Raw genomic sequence first — 18,625 nt, 5'->3', positions numbered from 1 at the left:
TCTTGGGCAATACAGAAGAACTAAATTACCACCAAATAAAGAGCAAATGCACAAACAAGAAGGAAGACAGTCACAGCCTCTGCATGTTAACCGAAACTAAAGAACTCCCAATCCCAAGTTATTTACTGTTCTAATTTCATTTAGAAATAGAATAAATATCAAATAGAAATATAGAATAATAAAATGAAGAATTGGTAAAAATAGAAAAAAATCAGGCATATTTCCCATTTACTTACTCCCTTTATATTACATATCTATGAAAATGCTTATAATTGCACCAAACTCCACACTGGATAAGTACGAGAACAAAATTTTACATTGAAACTACTCTCAGCCAGGCTTTCTATATGTTGATTTGCTCATGAAAGTGACACATAATTCTGGTAATATATATAACCTCATAAACCAATACCATGTGCTACTCTCTTCCCTGACATTGCTCATCACCAGAAAATAAAAGAACAATTTAGACTAGCTAAATTGTTTGTCTAGCAATAAAGTATTTAAACACAATAAGACAGAGAACCCAATCTGCAAACAACTCACAACCAAAACTACAATTGAATAATGGGCTGAACAAGTGACGACATGCATATTTCTTACTCTTCAAGTTCAATTCCCTTCATGTAACCAAAATCACTTCAGAATGATTTTCTGTCAATCACTGTAGGGTTTGATCTTGAACCTGTAAAGAAGCCTCTTCCTTTTCAGGGTGGGATTGTCGACGGTGAGCAATAATTTGCCCAGTTCACCAACTTTATAGCTATTGGAAATCACAGGTTCATCAGTCGGGGACATCTTTGTGGCCTTCTGTATAATAACTGCATATGCATCTTTAGCATCAGGCTTGAATTCAGCATTATAGCTAACCTCCCAGCCCACCACCCGCAGCTCCCAAACAATAATGCATTTCTGCAAATCATGCGCATCAATTTACTGAGATCTTTAATTCAGAAAGTAATAACACGAACATGATAAAAGACTAGTCTAATTGAAAGAAAACTCGCAATTACACCTCATAAATAGCTATTTCCACAGTTTGCTTTGTGGTTGGCTTTAAAGGAATTTCCGTGATAGGATCAGACATACTGAAATCTGGGTTGCAGTCACAAAAGTCTACACTCAGGCCTCCATACTGAACCGGCACTTGCTCAGGAGAGATATACCTATTTAATTTTACAAAGAAATATACAAGGGTGAGTTCATATCCCAACATTTAAACCAAAAGAGAGGAAGAAAATATCAAAATTTCGCAAACAGAACTTGGCATGACAAGAGTGATGTAATGCAGGCATTGTTCACTAACTTGAAAAGTGTATCGGGAGACTTAGATGGCCCTGCAAACACAAATTTGCTTTTGGTCCTCTGTGTCAAGAAGGGATTGATCATGGTATAGAATGCAAGATACCACCAAGGGACATTGATAAAAACCTAAAGGGATTGAATAATAAAGAAAAAGACATCGCATCAGCCATGAAGAAATCATAGATAGATAGATAGATAGCAAAGCAATAAAAAATTGGGAATGTGTGCAACCTGTTTGGCAACAAACTCGGGATAATTGTCCTGAAGCAATTGCAAAGCTTGTTTTGTGGCAAGGCGAAGTTCCCGTTTAGCAGGCCCAGGAGAATTCTTAAGGTCATTGACTTGGAAAATGGTGTTGATACCGCCAGGAGTAAAGTCAAGGTTCCTGATACTCCTCTCCAAGAACTGAATCCGCCATCGGAGAAACTTGGTTCTTCTTTCCTCATTTGAGAAAGTCTTGTCATAAAGGTCCTTGTTCTGAAACTCTCCATAGACATTGTAGCAGACGGGATGACCTTCTCTGTCATTTCCGTGCATGAAGACAACCTTGTCCAGATCATCACCCAGATCTTCATCCAAAAGGGAATCGATGTTGAACTCTTTCCTCCATCGGAGTGTATTCTGAATCATAACAAATGCATCCTTCACTTTGAAATCTCGGGCTCTGAGGAACTTGAGCAGAATGACATCAGTCCTTTCATCCTTGAGAAGAGGAACACCCCAAATGGAAAACTCGCCGTCCTTTACTTCCTCTGTCAGAAGCTTCTTCAGCTCTTCAACAGCACTTCTCTCAGAATCCGACAGATCACAAACCCTATTGCTCTCCTCCTTGAATGACACCAAATTCTGCGGAATCTTATGCTGCTTTTCATCATCTTCAACTTTATCTTTATCTTTATCTTCAACTTCAACAACAACAACCACATCCTCTGAAGTCTCAGCTTTTAAATCTTTCTCCTCTGACTCTGGAGGAGGAGGAGGAGGCTCGTCTTTGTTCTCAGTGTTGGGGGATTCCAGTTCAGCAGCTACAGTGGATAAATCATGCTCCTGCGGCGGTGTAACAGGAACAGGAGCAGGGGTAGGTGTAGGGTTTGAATCAGTATCGGCCATTAGTGAAGAAGAGAATCGAGATGGTGATACGGAAAATAAAGGGCGGAGAAGAAGACTCGAGAAGTTGAAGAGAGGGTGAGTGAGAGGTTACACTTACTTACACGCTTACACTACACTACAGACAGAAAGAGTTAACAAGTGATGAATGGTTCGGGTTTCGAGCGTTAACAAGTGACAACACCAACAACTCCTACCTACATAAAGAAGAGACATTCAGCTGCGTGCGGAATCCTATGCCACTGTTCCAGCAAGTTTCTACTTTAACCCTCTTTTACACCAAATCCATTCTTTTCTTTTTAGTAAAGCCGATCCCTCACAAAATACAAAAAATTACGATGTTCATTTTCGTAGCTAAAAATAAATAAATTTCATATTAATCTTTTTTTTAAGAACTAAATTAAAAAATTGTAAATGATTAAAAGTTAATTTTTTTTATAAAGGACAAAAATTGGAACCCTATTTTTATAGGAAAAATATCATCTTATGCTGTAAGAAAGTATTTTTCTCTCCTACACATACATCGACTTCCGTGTTATTTTTTTTTCTTTACGTGAGTGGGTCTCACTCATAACTATCTTTATGACATAAGAGAGCTTCTTTTATGTCACATGAGATTAATAAAGCCCATTTTTTATTAGGAACTAAAATGTTTTACTCATTTTTTCTTCTTCTTAACACAGCACTATTTTGTTTTTCTGTTATTATTATTTTTTGGCAAACACATGAAAATATTTGAGAAAGAACAATTTTATCCACACACATATTAATAAATATATTATTTAATTATAATTTGTCTTATGTTATTTATTTTTATACTTATATTCAAAATCACATCAATTTTTTAAAATTTAAGAATATATGAGGTGGAGGATAATAGAGGGGTTGAGGGAAGAAAAATCATAAATGAATTCATTTGCGGGAAGCGGATAAGGGTATTTTAAAAAGACGTTTATGACATTTACAAAATAAAAATTATATGTGCAAGAAAACCAAAATTCTACTACAGACAAAGATCACAATAGATTTAAGTAATGAATTTGAAACATGAGGAGTTACACACTATAATCATAAGGGCGAAAATGAAATTTTTCCATAAATTTTTTGAACTAGTAGTTTCTTTTGAAAAATAAGTAATGCTACAATTTTGACAAAATTCAATCATAGTTTCTCAAGGGTCAAAATTGACGGTTGAAAAAGTTAAAATGATAAGAGACACTTATTTATGTAAAATTTAATAAAAATATAACTCATGTTTTTTAAAAAAACTTGTGTCTAATACTACCTTTAAGAAATATTGATTGTCGAGATATTAAACAATTTTTATCGTAAAAAAATTGAGGAAATTGGCTAAAGAAACATTTCTTAAGCTTTATTTTCCAATTTTATAATAAAGAAAGATAAATGAAAAATGAAATTCCTCAAAAAAAAAAAAAAGGAAATATAAGAATCATGTTGCAGGAATGACACTGTTCATTCCTGCAACAATGATCCGGCAACGTATCTTGAGGATTCGGCGCCGTATCGTGATTTTGGTTTGACTTTTTTTTTAAGCGTGGGACCCACACTTGATTTGTGTGTGCAGAAAAATGGTCTTGTTATGTGACATGACAAAAAGCGAACCCAAAAAAAAATTAGTGAATGTTTGGTAATTTTTTATATTTTGTGTCCTACACAAAATTAAAAGAAGAGAAACATAAAGAGTAATGTAGAGAAGAGATAATATAAAAAAGGGTTCGCTTTTTGTCATATCACATGACAAGACCATTTTTCTGCACACACAAATCAAGTGTGGGTCCCACGCTTAAAAAAAAAAAGTCAAACCAAAATCACGATACGGCGCCGTATCCTCAAGATACGTTGTCGGATCCTTGTTGCAGGAATGAACAGTGTCATTCCTACAACATGATTCTTATATTTCCCTATAAAAAAACACCACAAAAGACAGATGCTGCACAAGGGCTCGTTTGGTGGACATGATAGGATAAAGGTAGGATATGATATAGGGCTGATAAGAGTAAGAGATGATATGGGGCTGATAAGCCTATATCATGTCTTGTGTTTGATGAGCACCTGATTAGCAATCTGATAAAATTATGTAGGAGGAGAAAAGAGAAAGAAAAAAATAAAATATAATGCAATAAATACAAATATATTGGATAGCGTGGGGATATATTGGGTAGCGTATGGATATATTGGGTATCCAATATTGGTATCATATCCTCTTGAATCCTAACCCAACTCCACCCATAGGATAAGAAATCATGTATTGGATAGGATAAAATGAGACAATAGGATAAGCTAATCATATCCTATTGACCCACCAAACAAGACATAAAAGATAGGATATGATAAATTATCTTATCCTATCTTCTTTATCAGGTGCTCCAAACAGGCCCTAAAAGTAAAATTGATATTTATTTAAAGGAAAAAGTATTTGTCATTTAAAATGATACAATCCCTTTATTAAATGGCTTTAATATTCTAAAGTGAATGTAGATAAGTTATTTACATTTGCTCTCAAAATAACATTGTTTTGAATTGAAAAATTAAAAAATTATAATGAAAAAGACTATTATAACTCTGAAATAAATTATATTTGTAAAAAATATGGTGATTTCCGTCTCAAAATGACATCGTTTTGGACTAAATATAGATAAGTTATTTATATTGACCGTAGAAAAACTGAATCTTTATTAAATTAATTAAATAATTGTTGTGAGAAAAAGAAGAAGAAAGAAATGGTGAAGGGTTATTGAATGGGTTGGGCCAAAGCCCATAGAAAGGAGCCCTAACCCCTAATGATGGAAAAAAAGGGAGATTCTAATTCAAATTGACGAACAGAAATGAGAAATGGTGTGTTAAGCGTTTGATGATAGAAAAGAGAATGGGGAAGGGGAAGAAAGAAGAGGTAGACGCGTGCGTGGATCTCACCCTCCGTCGCTTCGTGTACTCGTCATTGACCGGTGCATTTGCCGGTTTAATATTTTTCAGTCTGTATCTCTCTCTCTCTCTCTCTTTTTGTCAGTTTAAGATATCAATAATCAAATCATATCCACTCCAATTGACCAACACAAATTATAATTATATTCTTGTTTTGATATCCAATTCCAATGGCCGAATGTCATTACTAATATCTTCTTATGAACATTACATTACATTACATATGCTGGTCCTTTTCATTTTTATGTTAGAATACAATCAATACATACAATCAATCGTATTGTTGTTTTGAGCGAAGTGTGATTGTGGTACTAGGGAGTCGTACAGCTCGGTGGGCATCGATTGCTTTTGGTGGTGGGGTGGGAATTGGATCAGCATACACACAGTGTTCTCCTCTATTTCATGGATCTCCACCCAATTCAGCATCACCTAAGGTTTCTCACACTCCTATTCAGGTCTTCTTTTCTTCTTCATTCTCTCTAAACTTACTAACATGCTAACATCCTCCATATGATTTTACTGTTTGTTCCAACAATTACAACTTGCTGCTGCTTAATTATTTGATTTTGTCTCGGTGAGGTGGAAGATACACATTCATAAAAAAATGCTGTATCTGTAACAAATGCATCTTTGGGCTGTTTCTATGAAATTTTAATACTGGAAATTGACACCCGTGTGAATTTAAGATGAAGCAAAGTTTGCAGATAGACTTATAATGAAAACTAAGGGAACATCTTATTTTCTAAAATGAAAATTATAATTTCCTCATCATGCTGCCTGCATGTCATGTTGTCTCTTGATGTGCCCTTAATTCTTTCTATTCTCAAATTACCTAGTGGCACCTGTACTTGTTGTCCACAGTTGACGACCACTTTCATCAACAAAAAGAAAACAAGGAAGGAAAATCTTATAGAAAATTTACATGTTCAAATTTTCCTCCAAAAAGTGGGAAAGTGCATTGCTATATATATGGTAAATGTTTTTCCTCTTTCTCATCAAAAACAGAAAACAAAATTGTCTGTATTCCTGAGTCATGAAAGATTAAATAATGAGGTTGAGGTGTGTTTGCCCGTGTGTCGAAATGCAAGCACTCCAAATTGGCACAGCATCTTCTGTATTAGTATGGCAAAACTGAGTTTGATCTCTTTGTCCCTGTAATATTTTATTCTAAAAAATAACATGATGTAGTTAGTACGTGTGTACTCCATAATTGATTGTTGATAGCCTGTTGGTTTTTTTTAATTGCATAATGATGTGGACTGACTTTGGCATTGGAGAGTGAGAGAAGAAAGTGCATAAGAAAAGGGAATGATCTCTAATTCTGGAAATTTGTACCAACTTAATTTGCATTGACATTTTGTCAGTCAGGTGGTCTTGTTGTTCTTCTAACATTTAATCTGAGTGGGTGGCAGTGTAAAGAACCATTTTAACTCAAAACCTTAAGGTGTTGGGTGAGAAACTTTTTAATGGTTTATATTATTCTCTAACACGTCCCCTCACACAAGAGCCCTTTGAGCTTGAAGTATGGATATTGCACAAGCCCAATTTTTTGGTTTACCTTGTGTTTATTTTAATTCCACTCGAAAGTGGGGAGTGGAGAGTGGGGGGCGGTGAGGATTGAACTCGTGACCTTGTGGTCATTGAAGCTCTGATATCATGTAAAGAATCATTTCAACCTAAAACCTTAAGGTGTTGGGTGAGGGCCTTTTTAATGATTTATATTATTCTCTAACAGACAGGATGTGGTATTAGTTTTTAACTTGCAGGCAACGCAATTGGATTGGGAACATAACTTGCATATTTCTTGCTTTTGTTTCCAGAATGTGCTGGACTCTGAGTAGGTGCTATAACGGATCCTGCTTCCTGGATGTTGAAACAGAATTTCTCGTGATTATTGGTGGTGTTTTCACCCCCCATTAGAGCTACTTAAAATGTAGAATTACAATGGTTTCATCAATGAACGACTAACTAAATGTATCCAGACTTCATTCACAAGCTATTATCGTTTGATTGAAAAAGAAAAAACAATTGCTTTTTGCATAGTTCATTTTCTGTTTGCGTGATTTCTAATCTGATGTGAGTTTTTTTTTTCCCCTACATAAGCATGCGTATTTGTGCAGCTTCAAGTTTTTCTTGTACACAAAATTGCGCGGTTAATGTTCTCGGGATTGAGTACAATTGAGTAATGAATTAACTAGCTAGAAAGATAAAAGTTGAATGGATAGCAAGTTTTGTGTTTCCTTCTGAGCATGAATCTCCATTCATTCACGGAGTTCAAGAGTTGAGCAAAAGGCTGCACGGCAGGCTTTCAGTTTTGAAAGTTATGTATAAGAAACGGGTCTCGTGTGAAAATATCAAAATATGACTATCCACCCGGTATTAAATGGAGCATAGTGGTGCTGGGAAGTTACTAGTCAAGAATACCACCAATGTAGAAGGGAAATAAAAGAAATGAAAATCTTTGAGTTTGTTTAAGTACTAGTGTTTTAACTCTACAATACGCAAGCCTTAATTTCAAGAAAGCACATAAGTTTCTATATAAAATAATTCAACATCCTTGAAATCTAAACAAAATTTTCAAGGTGGCGATGCCTAAGGTTGGTATTGCCCCAATACATCCTCCTATAGTCCTATATTATATGTTTTGTCGTTACGCACAAGAAAAAGGTGAACCTTTGACATACTAAGGAGATGGAAGATTCAGTCTTTTGTAAGACTACCCATTGATCCAGCTATGCTTTAAAACTGGAAAAATAGATGGTTGAATGATATATTGAATAACACGGTCTCTTATTTGTGTACTCATTATCTTCTTGCACAGTATTTCCACTATTTGATTTGAAAAACTATGATTTATTTAAAGGGGAAAAAAAAAAAAAACTCGGCCGCCAGAGATTACAGTCTCTTGAAATTCGTTAGCGTTAGTCACATTAATAATGGATTTGTTTTTTCTATAGATAAGTTATCTACATTTAGCTCAAAACAACAAAATTAAGGTATTTTTGTAATTATAATATATTTTAGGGTTATAATAGTATTTTTCATTATAATTTTTTAATGTTATCTGCGTTTATTGTAGAAAGATTAAATCCTTAATAAAATTATAAACATGAACGAGTCAATGGTATTGCTCATTTCATATATCAGAGACTAAAGTGAACATGTACTTTAATACATAGTTGGATGTTGACACGAATCTAATTTAACCAAAGTGATACATACGTAAAGCAATTGTAGCTAGTCTGTGTATGTTTGTTTCTGGGCTAGATGCTTATGATAATTGGCACACCATAGGAGTATCATCATCAGGACCGCATATACTAGTGTAAAATCGACGTACAATGTGCCCAAGTCGTTTTGGTGCACAAACGCTTACTACTCCTGATTTTAGGATTGATAGAGAAAAATGTAGGTTAATGTGAGGTTATGGAAATGATAATGACAAACAACCAGGTCTGCGTATAGAGGAAAAGCAATTGGTTGACAGGACGGATTAGCTTCTTCATTGCATGTCTGCATAGTTTGGAATGCTTGTCTATTCTAGTGAACTATACGTAGTTAATGTGGTTTTTTATGTTGTTGTTGTTGTTGTTAATATTATGTATGGAGGAAGTAGGTGAATGAGTGTGATATTATTAAATTCTCAATTGAAAAAATTGATATTTTTGTATGAAGTAGAAATTCAACATTATGTAATATAAATTTCATCATGTTGGGAGGTTGTTAAAAATTATTTTGTGTAATGATTAGTAAGGTTTCTAAGGAGCAGGGCATCCTTGAGATTGAGAATATACTATGAAATATTGAAATAAACATAATAGTTTCCTTGGTTTACATGACTGCACGTGGCCTCTCGAAATATATATGATTGGCAGCCACAATAACACAAGTAAGAGAGGCCACACAAATACCAACTGGTCCCTCTCCGAATCTTGTAGTGGATTTTTGTGATATCAACCAAAAGCAAATCAAATGCAAAGTAAAAAAAGAGAGAGAGAGCTAGTTAAGCTATGTAGCCTAACCTTTCCTGTCTTGTTTTCTTTGTTTGGTTTTGTGTATGGCTCAAATACTAGCAAGCAACCCCAATACTTCACATAAACTTATCTGCTCAAACTTCGCGTATGGTGTTACAACAGGACCCAGAAATGCATGTTACAGAGTGAGAAGGAAAACCAATGGTGGTGGGAATGGTTTGGTGTTGCAATGCAGCAGCATAAGTAGTTCAGAATTATCTTGTGCTGATCAGAATGTGAAGGTACAAATTGAGAATGGTAGTGGAAAGCTAAAGCAGCAGATTGAGTATTTGGTGTGTGAATATGGATGGAGGGTAAGGAGACTCATTGAGAACGCAGATGAGATTAAGAAGGCAGCTCAAGTTCAGGCCGAAGCATTCCATGTGCCTGTTGCCCTTTTCAACGACTTGTTCTTCCAATTCTTTCAGGTTTTGCTTCTCTCCTTTTCTTTTCCAATCGAAGCAATGCCTTCGTACCATTTTTCATTTTTCTATACTTACTTAGAAGATACAAGTTTATTTGTTAGTGCCTAGGGACTTGGATAATTTATAAGAGGTTATTGGTTCAAACTTCAATGTCATTGCTAGTTTGCTTAAAATGGGGTTTTGATATTTTTATTACAGCTTGTTATCATTAATAAATAAATACTTATAGTCCACAGATGAAATTAAGTTTTTTCCCCAACAAATTTAAGAGGGATTACATGTATTAATCTTTTGTGTCAAATTTCAAAAAGAATAAATGATAATGTAATCAAAGAATACATATTTTTATATATTTAAAAAGTATATATTAGTTGTTTAATATTTCATTTTGTGTTGACCCAAATAGGCGGAAGTGCTTTCGGGACTCCTTTACAAGCTTAATAACTCACCTCCTAATAGGTAAATTTGTTCTTTCTAAGCAAGCTTATGTATGTTATTCATATGAAATTTATATACCCACAATATGACAATAGATAAGCAACCACAACAATAGTGCATGAATTTTGTCATGTCTCGTGCCTGGCTTGTCAATGCTGAAAAGTATCTAAATCGAAAACTCTGCAATTGATCGTTACAAATCTGCATTAGCCACTAATGCATGCTTTTTATTTAGGTATGCTTGTTTGGTGGCTGAGCCAGCCAAAAACGATACAGATTCATCAGAACAACTTGTAGGTGTCATAGATGTCACTGTCTTAAGAGATCAAAATGTGCTTCAACATCTCCCTGCTGAAGCTGAAGAGTACCTTTACATATCAGGAATAGCCGTCTCCAAAACTTTCAGGTGATTAAGTAAAATCTGATAATTAGCACATTGTTCTTCCTTGTATTGTTTTGAAGTGTGTGTATTTATGAAACTGATTGATGACACAGGAGAAGAAAAATAGCGACTGCTTTGTTAAAAGCCTGTGATATGCTTTCCATTTTGTGGGGTTTTGAGTTTCTTGCACTTAGAGCCTATGAAGAAGATCTTGGCGCTCGCAAATTGTACGCAAATGCAGGGTACCAAGTTGTATCTAGGGATCCACCATGGTCAAGTTATTGGATTGGAAGGAAACGTCGTGTTCTTATGATCAAAAGAACTAGTTTGCCTAAGTAGCTTAATTTAGAATTGTTAAGAGACATCAAAGCAAAATAACAGAAAAAAGTAAGTTTTTTCTAGGTACATAGCATGTGGTAGTATTGTTCATTATTTCTCCCTGATTGCGAACACGTATTTCTCACCTTTTTTCATCTTTTATGAAATGAGAAGATTCGATAGGTTTAGCAGATAAGTCCTACCTAGAATTCCACTTTTCCCTAATTTAAGAACCAGCAGTTGGCTTATGACTCGAAGTTCCTTCTTAAAGTCTGTGTGTCCTCTCATCATGAAAACCAGCTGAACGAAGTGCTGGAAAGTTCTTCACTCCAGCAGAGATTAACTGTTTCGACCAGTTACATACTAATGCAAGCACGAAATTTTTTAAAAAAAAAAGAGAGAGTAAAAAGGATAAACAAAAATAGATTAGCTTAATTTTGTCTTCTATCCATCCTAATGCATCTTTCTGAAAAATATCCAACCCTAATGTAGAATGCTTATTGTTCATTATTTAGAGATCCAATGTTAACACTTCGTCAATGGTGAAATCAGAAAATTTTGTGAAGGGGATGATGACATTACAAGTGTAATATTCCTTGTAAATTATAACTATTTGTGTAAAGACTTCTTAAAATTTGAAGGGAGGATTACTGTTTATATGACCAAAAATAACAAAGATACTGCTCATAACTAAAGACTTGTACAAAGTTGAAGGAGGTAGCTTCCCTCCCTCACTCCCTCCCTCCACCATTGCGTGAAGTTCTATGAATCCAAGCTCATTTCGAACGGGGTTCATCTTAACCTCTTTCGTGAAAGAACAAGAACAAAAACAAGGTAGGAGACGAAAAAAAGTTTCACAATAAAGCATCTTCTCATTTACAAACCAGCAAGAGAATGTGAAAAGACAACAAATATGAACTTAAAATCCTTAAAACACAAGACAAGCCTGGATATTCATTTCTATGAGCTTTACACAAACCGGGTAGGGATACGTATAAACTTAGAAATACAGCAACTCCAAGCAATCGGTGCCTATGGCTCCACAATGATTTTTCCAGTAGCATGGCCATCGATGCTCTTAGCCCAAGCATCTTCAGCTTTGCTCAAAGGAAACTTAGAGTCAATAACAGTCTTTAGTTTCCCATCCTTCACCAACTGAATTATAAACTCCAGGCTCTCACGCTTGACAGTTACGAAAAAAGGCACCATCTGCTTCTTGGAAAAAGTAAGTTTCTTCAAGGCAAAAGTCATCAATGAACTTGAGTCAGGCGTTAAATCGATGACCTTCCCCTTTTCAGTCAAATTAGGATCAAAAGTTGACCAAGGTATTCCAGTTGTACAATTTACCACCGCATCATATTTCCTACCAGATGGACTCCTCAGTGCTGCCCCCTCCGGAGTCCTGTAGTCAAGAACCTCATCAGCACCTAAGCTCTTAACAAACTCAATGTTACGAGCCCCACAAGTGGCTGTCACATGGGCGTTCCCTAGTTTTGCCAGTTGAACAGCATATTGACCGACACCACCCGAAGCAGCAGTCACCAAAATGTTCTTGGGCTGGCCAGTCCCATCAAGCTTGACTCCAGCAATTTGAGTGAGGGCATCATGAGCTGTGAGGCCAGCTATAGGTAAACCCGAACCTTCAGCAGCTGAGACTTCAGACGGTCTGGCAGCCGTTAAGCTCTCGCTAGCCACAGCAAACTCAGCCAGTCCACCTCCATACTGTCATGACATTCAACATAAACAACACAGAATGGATACATGATAGAAAACCATTATGAATAGTAATGTACTGGCATATGAATTGGTCAAGGTTCTAAACTCGTAACATAATAAGATGCCATTTAATTTCACAGTAGAAACCATGTGACATCTTCGTATGTTCTACTCAATTTCAGACAGACACACGATGACTTCAATTCAAGGAGCTATTAATTTGTTAAAAAGAAAAAGAAGCAATGAAGTATCATTATTATGCAATTAAGAGAGGGTGAGCTTTGACTCAACTCAAAGGAAGGTTGCTGCCTCGTGACCGGATGATCTTGGGATCTAGTTGTAGAATTTACTAAGTGTATTATTATCCCCAAGTGTAGGGTGAAACAGGTTCAAAAAAATACAGATTAGGTGCATCGTGTTAGTTAGAGATTAACAAAGAGCATCAAGAGCATCAAGTTTGGTGTTTGAAAGAATAGAAATGAAGAGAGAGAGAGAGAATTACAGAATGAGTGAGATTAGCAACGACTTTGTCGCCAACTTGAAAATCTTTGACTTGGGGTCCAAGCTCAACAATCTCACCGGCGACATCAGTAGCAGGAATGTGGGGAAACTTGCGAGGGAGAAACAAAGCGCGGAGAACACCCTTCTGAATCTTCCAATCGACAGGGTTGATACTGGTTGCTTCCAATCTCAGTAAAACCTCATTTGTCTTTGGAGTGGGGACTGGAACTTGAACATGCTGCCAAATTATTCAATCAGATTCACCAATTCAAGCAATAATTAACTGAGTGTGAGGTGAGGGAGTGGTTGGTTACCTTCAAGGCGGCGGCACCTCCACCATAGGAATCGTATTGAACCGCATGCATAAGCTGCTTCCCTGCCATCTTCATAGATCGGATTTTTTCGTTTTGTTATCGATCCCTCTCCAATCCATTATATGTGTATGTATTTATAATATTATTATTACCTTGGGCTTGGACCTTGGTGGATAGAATAGAATAGAATAGAATGAGAGTCATGACAACCTACACGTGGCAGGCACATGTACCATATATATATATATATATATCTTTATTATTAATATTAATATTAAATATTAATAAATAATGGGTAAGGGAATATATATGAGTACCGTGAACATAACTACTGATTACAGAAGAGAAGAGAAGAGAAGAGAAGAGAAAGGTCGATTCGATTCGATTCGATTGAATTGAGATGGCGGCCACATCACTGCGTGTGCCGTGGAAACCTCTGCATCTTCCACCCAAACCCAATATATTATTACAGCGTCAAAGTCAAAGTCAAAGCCAAAGCCAAAGTCGGCGTCACCGAATGGTAGGAGGAGCTGTTAGAGTTAAATGCTTTGGCGGTATGAATGGGAGAGATATGGATAGGGTTTTGAAGGATGCGTGGAGAACTGCCAACGATGGTTTCGAACTCTTCCTCTTTGAAGCCAAGAAGACTGCCGAGCGCATTGACCGCCGTTATTCCGTCTCGCACCGTCTTAACTCCGTTGCCAGTTCCGCCGTTCACCGAGCACGCGAGATTGATCGTGACTTTGAGATTGGACTCCGTTGGCGTGCTTTCACCATCGATTTTTCTAGAAACTGGCCCAACGTATCTTCTCTTCTTTTTCTATTTTCAATTCTAAATTGTACATACCATACCACTCACTTTCTCGTATTGTATTGTATTGTATTGTGTTGTTTGTTTTTGCAGTACAGGATGCAGCTCAATAAGCTTGTCGATAGTCCACTCGGAAGGAGCTTTGCAGTAAGTATATTCCTAATCTGCTGCTTCATTCTCTCTACACTATGCATTCAAGCCTTTCTACAAACCCAATTCCAATACTCAACCATTGCCCCTAAAATATTGTGTACATATCAAATATTTTTAACTTATTTGAAATACCTTCCAATTCTATCATGCCCTTTTCTTTTTTCTTACACACACACACACATGTGGGATATGTGTGTGTGTGTTGCAAGTATACAACATGTGGGATATTTGATTTTGGGTATATAACATTTTTCCTTGTCTTTAGCCATTTCACATGTACTCAATCTTGATCCGTTGTTACCGTTCAATTTTACTTTTTCAGACAATTTTCTTCATCTGGTTCGCATTATCTGGTTGGCTTTTTCGGTTCCTGATAATTGCAACATGGGTGCTTCCATTTGCTGGACCTCTTCTCATCGGGACATTGGCCAACAGCTTAGTTATTAAGGTATCATCGCTATTGCATTTTCAATCTGTACATGCATGTGCATAGTTTCTGTAATTTCTGACTTAAAATTGTATCCAAGAGTTGTTGCTCTAGTGGCAACCTAGCTACACCCTAGGATTTGACCTGTTCAAAGGGCAGTGGGTTCAATTCTTAGAGAGTCACAACACCTAGGGTAGATGGAGAGTCTCAAATCCAAAATCGGATTAGTCGGGTGTAACACCCCGTTCTAGAACCGGTTTGTTAACATCGCATTATGATATTAAGCGCAGTTACAATCACATGGGTTCAATTAAAATCCGGATAAACTTTTCTTTTTAAAACATGCCGAATTTATAATGCCCAATTGCGGGATCATAACCATATTACTTTGCGGAATCAGATAAACCAAGCTTAACATCATGTTCTTACTCCATTTTTAAACCATTAATTTACTTCTTATTTATTTCCCAACTTCTACTATATTGTAGATCTCTTCGTTAGCTACGCGTGGTTTCAAACCGCTCCTCATTTGGAGCTTTGTAGCTCAAGTTATGACAATTTTACTAACTCAGGTGTATGCTGAAAAACTACGCGGGCAGGGCGCTTAAGCGCGCTCCAGGGCGCTTAAGCGCCCACAGACAGAGGGAATTCACATTTTTTTGGCCACCAAGGGGTCATAGCCTCCACTGAAAGAAGTAGGTTTATGTTTTCTAAAAGCCATCAATCGTCTTTCTTCAGCTTCATGTTCATCAACATGCTCAACACGTGGTTGACGGACCACAGTGTGATGACTATGACTACCGGAATGGTGACTGGCCTCACCTTCATTGTTACCCGCTACACCCTCTTCTTGTGAAGGAGGTGGAGAAGGCGTAGCAGTGTGAGGAGGAGGAGTGGGTTGCCGGTTCACGGGCCTAGCACCCCTCAACGTCCTCAACTCGGTCATCATCGCGGCCATAGCATTCCGCGAGTCTTCATTTGTTTTCAACAGATTTTCATTGGCTTGCCTGCTAGCAGCCAACTCCCTCTGAACGGCTGCAAGAGTTTCAGCCACGGGATCAGGCTGTACGCCCGTTGCCCCACGGCCACTTCTGGGCCTCACAAGAGCAGCCGAAACAGGTTCTGGCTGAGCATTGGTGTTTGATGGTCCGGGGTTGTTTCGGTGCCTCGTCATGTCACTACACATGTTACACAAAGAAGTGAGTTGATCAGGCCCACACTTAGTGATCACAAATGCAATAATCATCAAGAGTACTAAAACAACTATAAAGCATCAAACACTAAGCATACTTAACAATAGCTAACAGTTATTCCCTACGAAACTGCTATGATACCACTTGAAACGCCTGGCAACTTGCAAGGATCAACGACTGTCCCCACACACTAACACGAGACTTTTCAGCGTGCTTGACTTGGAGCAATTCTGGGATGGGTGACCTCCTGGAAGTTTTCCCGGGAAGTGTGCGAGTGAGGACAAAGCACGTTGAAAAGTCTCGTGTTAGTGTGTAGGGATAGTCAGTGATTCTTGCAAGTTGTCGGGCGTTACAAGTGGTATCAGAGCAGGGCCTCTCATCCAGTACGGTGTGGTTCGAGGACGAACCAGGCGGAAGCTGGTGGGCATGTAACATCCCAATAGCTGGCAAAGGCAGGGAGTGATCGCCGGTGCGAAAGGGCACGGACAATGAGCGGCTCATGCCAAATCTTGCAGCTTGGAGGTTCATGAATGAATCGAATCAACACCTGAAAGAGAGGGATTCCAGAGACTGTGCTGGTATGGGACGGTACAGTTAGGAATGACTTATAAGAATTAATTGGTACTACCTATACTAACAAGATGCATCTACTTTTCGGTAGCCCGGATCGGAAGAACTCCACAGTTAAGCGTGCTTGACTTGGAGCGATTCTGGGATGGGTGACCTCCTGGGAAGTTTTCCCGGGAAGTATGCGAGTGAGGACAAAGCACGTTGAAAAGTCTCGTGTTAGTGTGTAGGGATAGTCATTGATTCTTGCAAGTTGTCGGGCGTTACATCGGGCATGCTAGGGCTTCAGATACCAGTTGGTATCTACAAAATGAAAATTGTACATACAATGTTCATCAATTACAAGGAGTCTCTTTTTTTTTTTTTTCCGTTGAACCTGGAAAGAAGTCTAAATATTTTCTTATTTTAAACCATCTGACAAAAGCTAACTTTTCTTTTCTTTTTCCCCGGGAAGAGAATGCACTGATGGAAGGAAAGAAGAGAGACAATTAAGGAGGATGCGAATTCTCTTTAGAAAAGCAGACCTAAGAGTATAAAATATTGCAAAAATGAACTTGCTCATCAATTCATTAAATCTTTTGAAACCTTCTCCTTATTTAACACGGTGGCCACATTAAAGATTGGGGCAGAACACTGAACTGAGGCCTCAGACATTCGGATTGTACAGTCTCCTAAAAATTTCAAGTTTTTCAATTTAACCAAAGAATATCCCTAAATTAATTATATCTAGTTTCCATTACTTTTATTTGAAATTAAAAAAATAAATAAAAATTATCCATTTATTTTTTAGCTACATCTCATTCACTTTTGTGTTAGCTTGGCTATACTCATAGAATGAAGCTAATATAAGTTGGAATTGAAGCTTAGTTAAGCTCAAATCCGTGCTAATATGCAGGGACTTAAGTTCATTGAAATAAAACTATTTGGATATGTTATTTTTGGACTAGGCTCCTCCAAAGTGAATAACTGTGTATCTGCCCTTAATTTAATTTGAAGTACATCATAATTTTAACCCACTAAAATTCAAGTGTACACATATTTTTACTCGCTCACTTTGGATGAGAGTTTTCCGTTATTTATGGTAGTAGAGTGTATTGCTGATTTCACTTTTACGTTCTAGTTCATGATCATTTGAATTTTAACGTTTTTGTGCATTGTTCGTATTGAAATTCTATGTCCCATCTGTAATTGGATAGGGCACTTGTCCGGCTTGTAAGATGCAATTTGCTGGTTACAAGAACCAAATGATTCGATGTACGAGCTGTGGCAACATTGTGTGGCAACCTAAAGGGGATTCCTCTTCAAGAGATGGTAGAAGAACCTCCGCATCGAAGTCAGACCCTGATATTATTGATGTTGACTTTGAGGAGAGATGAAGACGTGTGCCAGATAGCGGCTATCATTCTGGATTTGACTTTGCAAACAGATCAATAGACAATGCATGTGTGTTGAAATTTGTTATGTTTTTGGTTCTTTATAATTGAAATTTGTTCTTACGTATGTGTTGTACAGTTGTATGCACATGTACATCTTTCTTCGTAGTATGATACCAGAGATAGGAGAGGAAAGAAAAAGAAACAGGAAGCAAAACGAAAAAAGTAAAAGAAACAGACTGTTCGAGCGCAAACAGTTTCTGGAACAATTCAAGTTATGAATGCAAGAACTTTGTAAGGAACATAGTACCAATTTTGTATCAGATTGTATGAGTTACGAAGCATACCGTCATCGTAAATAAAGCATACTGTCATGAAATGGACTTAGGAATATGCCCCTAGAATGGACCGAGGGGAACGCCTCCTGCTTGGTGAGGAATTTAAATATTCAAAGGCCATGTATAACTTATTCCAAAGAATTCATATTTTTACAATTGCTGTAGTTTAGGATCTTCATCATGTTTTCAATTTTGTGGGTTTCTCTCGCTTTCTTCACATTTCCTTGAAGAAATTATCGGCAAGGAAAAGGTATTTTTATTCGGATGTAAGTATTTAAAATTTCCTTATTCATGAATGTAT

General features: G+C 37.1%; 5 protein-coding genes across 5 annotated transcripts; 3 read left to right on the top strand and 2 right to left on the bottom strand.

The window, feature by feature from the left end:
* Nucleotides 1-216: 216 nt before the first annotated feature.
* Nucleotides 217-2,657, bottom strand: LOC133306521 (patellin-3). The gene is made up of 4 exons (XM_061506846.1): nucleotides 1,537-2,657; nucleotides 1,307-1,431; nucleotides 1,016-1,166; nucleotides 217-912 (listed from the first exon to the last, which is right to left on the bottom strand). Exons 1-4 carry the CDS (start codon nucleotides 2,413-2,415, stop codon nucleotides 658-660), a joined length of 1,410 nt encoding a protein of 469 aa, XP_061362830.1. The 5' UTR covers nucleotides 2,416-2,657; the 3' UTR covers nucleotides 217-657.
* A 2,602-nt stretch (nucleotides 2,658-5,259) lies between these two features.
* LOC133306546 (MICOS complex subunit MIC10-like) lies at nucleotides 5,260-7,385 on the top strand. The gene is made up of 3 exons (XM_061506880.1): nucleotides 5,260-5,405; nucleotides 5,671-5,810; nucleotides 7,176-7,385. The coding sequence occupies exons 1-3, from the start codon at nucleotides 5,285-5,287 to the stop codon at nucleotides 7,194-7,196; spliced, it is 282 nt and encodes a 93-aa protein (XP_061362864.1). The 5' UTR covers nucleotides 5,260-5,284; the 3' UTR covers nucleotides 7,197-7,385.
* A 1,936-nt stretch (nucleotides 7,386-9,321) lies between these two features.
* On the top strand, nucleotides 9,322-11,621 carry LOC133306543 (GCN5-related N-acetyltransferase 10, chloroplastic). Its single transcript, XM_061506877.1, has 4 exons — nucleotides 9,322-9,796; nucleotides 10,200-10,252; nucleotides 10,467-10,637; nucleotides 10,727-11,621. Exons 1-4 carry the CDS (start codon nucleotides 9,413-9,415, stop codon nucleotides 10,950-10,952), a joined length of 834 nt encoding a protein of 277 aa, XP_061362861.1. The 5' UTR covers nucleotides 9,322-9,412; the 3' UTR covers nucleotides 10,953-11,621.
* Nucleotides 11,622-11,768: 147 nt separating this feature from the next.
* LOC133306542 (chloroplast envelope quinone oxidoreductase homolog) lies at nucleotides 11,769-13,619 on the bottom strand. The gene is made up of 3 exons (XM_061506876.1): nucleotides 13,463-13,619; nucleotides 13,150-13,386; nucleotides 11,769-12,653 (listed from the first exon to the last, which is right to left on the bottom strand). Exons 1-3 carry the CDS (start codon nucleotides 13,535-13,537, stop codon nucleotides 11,964-11,966), a joined length of 1,002 nt encoding a protein of 333 aa, XP_061362860.1. The 5' UTR covers nucleotides 13,538-13,619; the 3' UTR covers nucleotides 11,769-11,963.
* A 155-nt stretch (nucleotides 13,620-13,774) lies between these two features.
* LOC133306544 (uncharacterized) lies at nucleotides 13,775-18,603 on the top strand. The gene is made up of 4 exons (XM_061506878.1): nucleotides 13,775-14,264; nucleotides 14,367-14,420; nucleotides 14,749-14,874; nucleotides 17,810-18,603. The coding sequence occupies exons 1-4, from the start codon at nucleotides 13,863-13,865 to the stop codon at nucleotides 17,987-17,989; spliced, it is 762 nt and encodes a 253-aa protein (XP_061362862.1). The 5' UTR covers nucleotides 13,775-13,862; the 3' UTR covers nucleotides 17,990-18,603.
* The last annotated feature ends 22 nt before the right edge of the window (nucleotides 18,604-18,625 follow it).

This window comes from Gastrolobium bilobum, unplaced genomic scaffold (genome assembly GCF_033153095.1).
Source record: "Gastrolobium bilobum isolate Gb01-03AN ecotype WA unplaced genomic scaffold, APGP_CSIRO_Gbil_v1 utg3223, whole genome shotgun sequence".
Taxonomy (NCBI): Eukaryota; Viridiplantae; Streptophyta; class Magnoliopsida; order Fabales; family Fabaceae; genus Gastrolobium; species Gastrolobium bilobum.
This window is presented reverse-complemented; position numbering and strand designations above follow the sequence as displayed.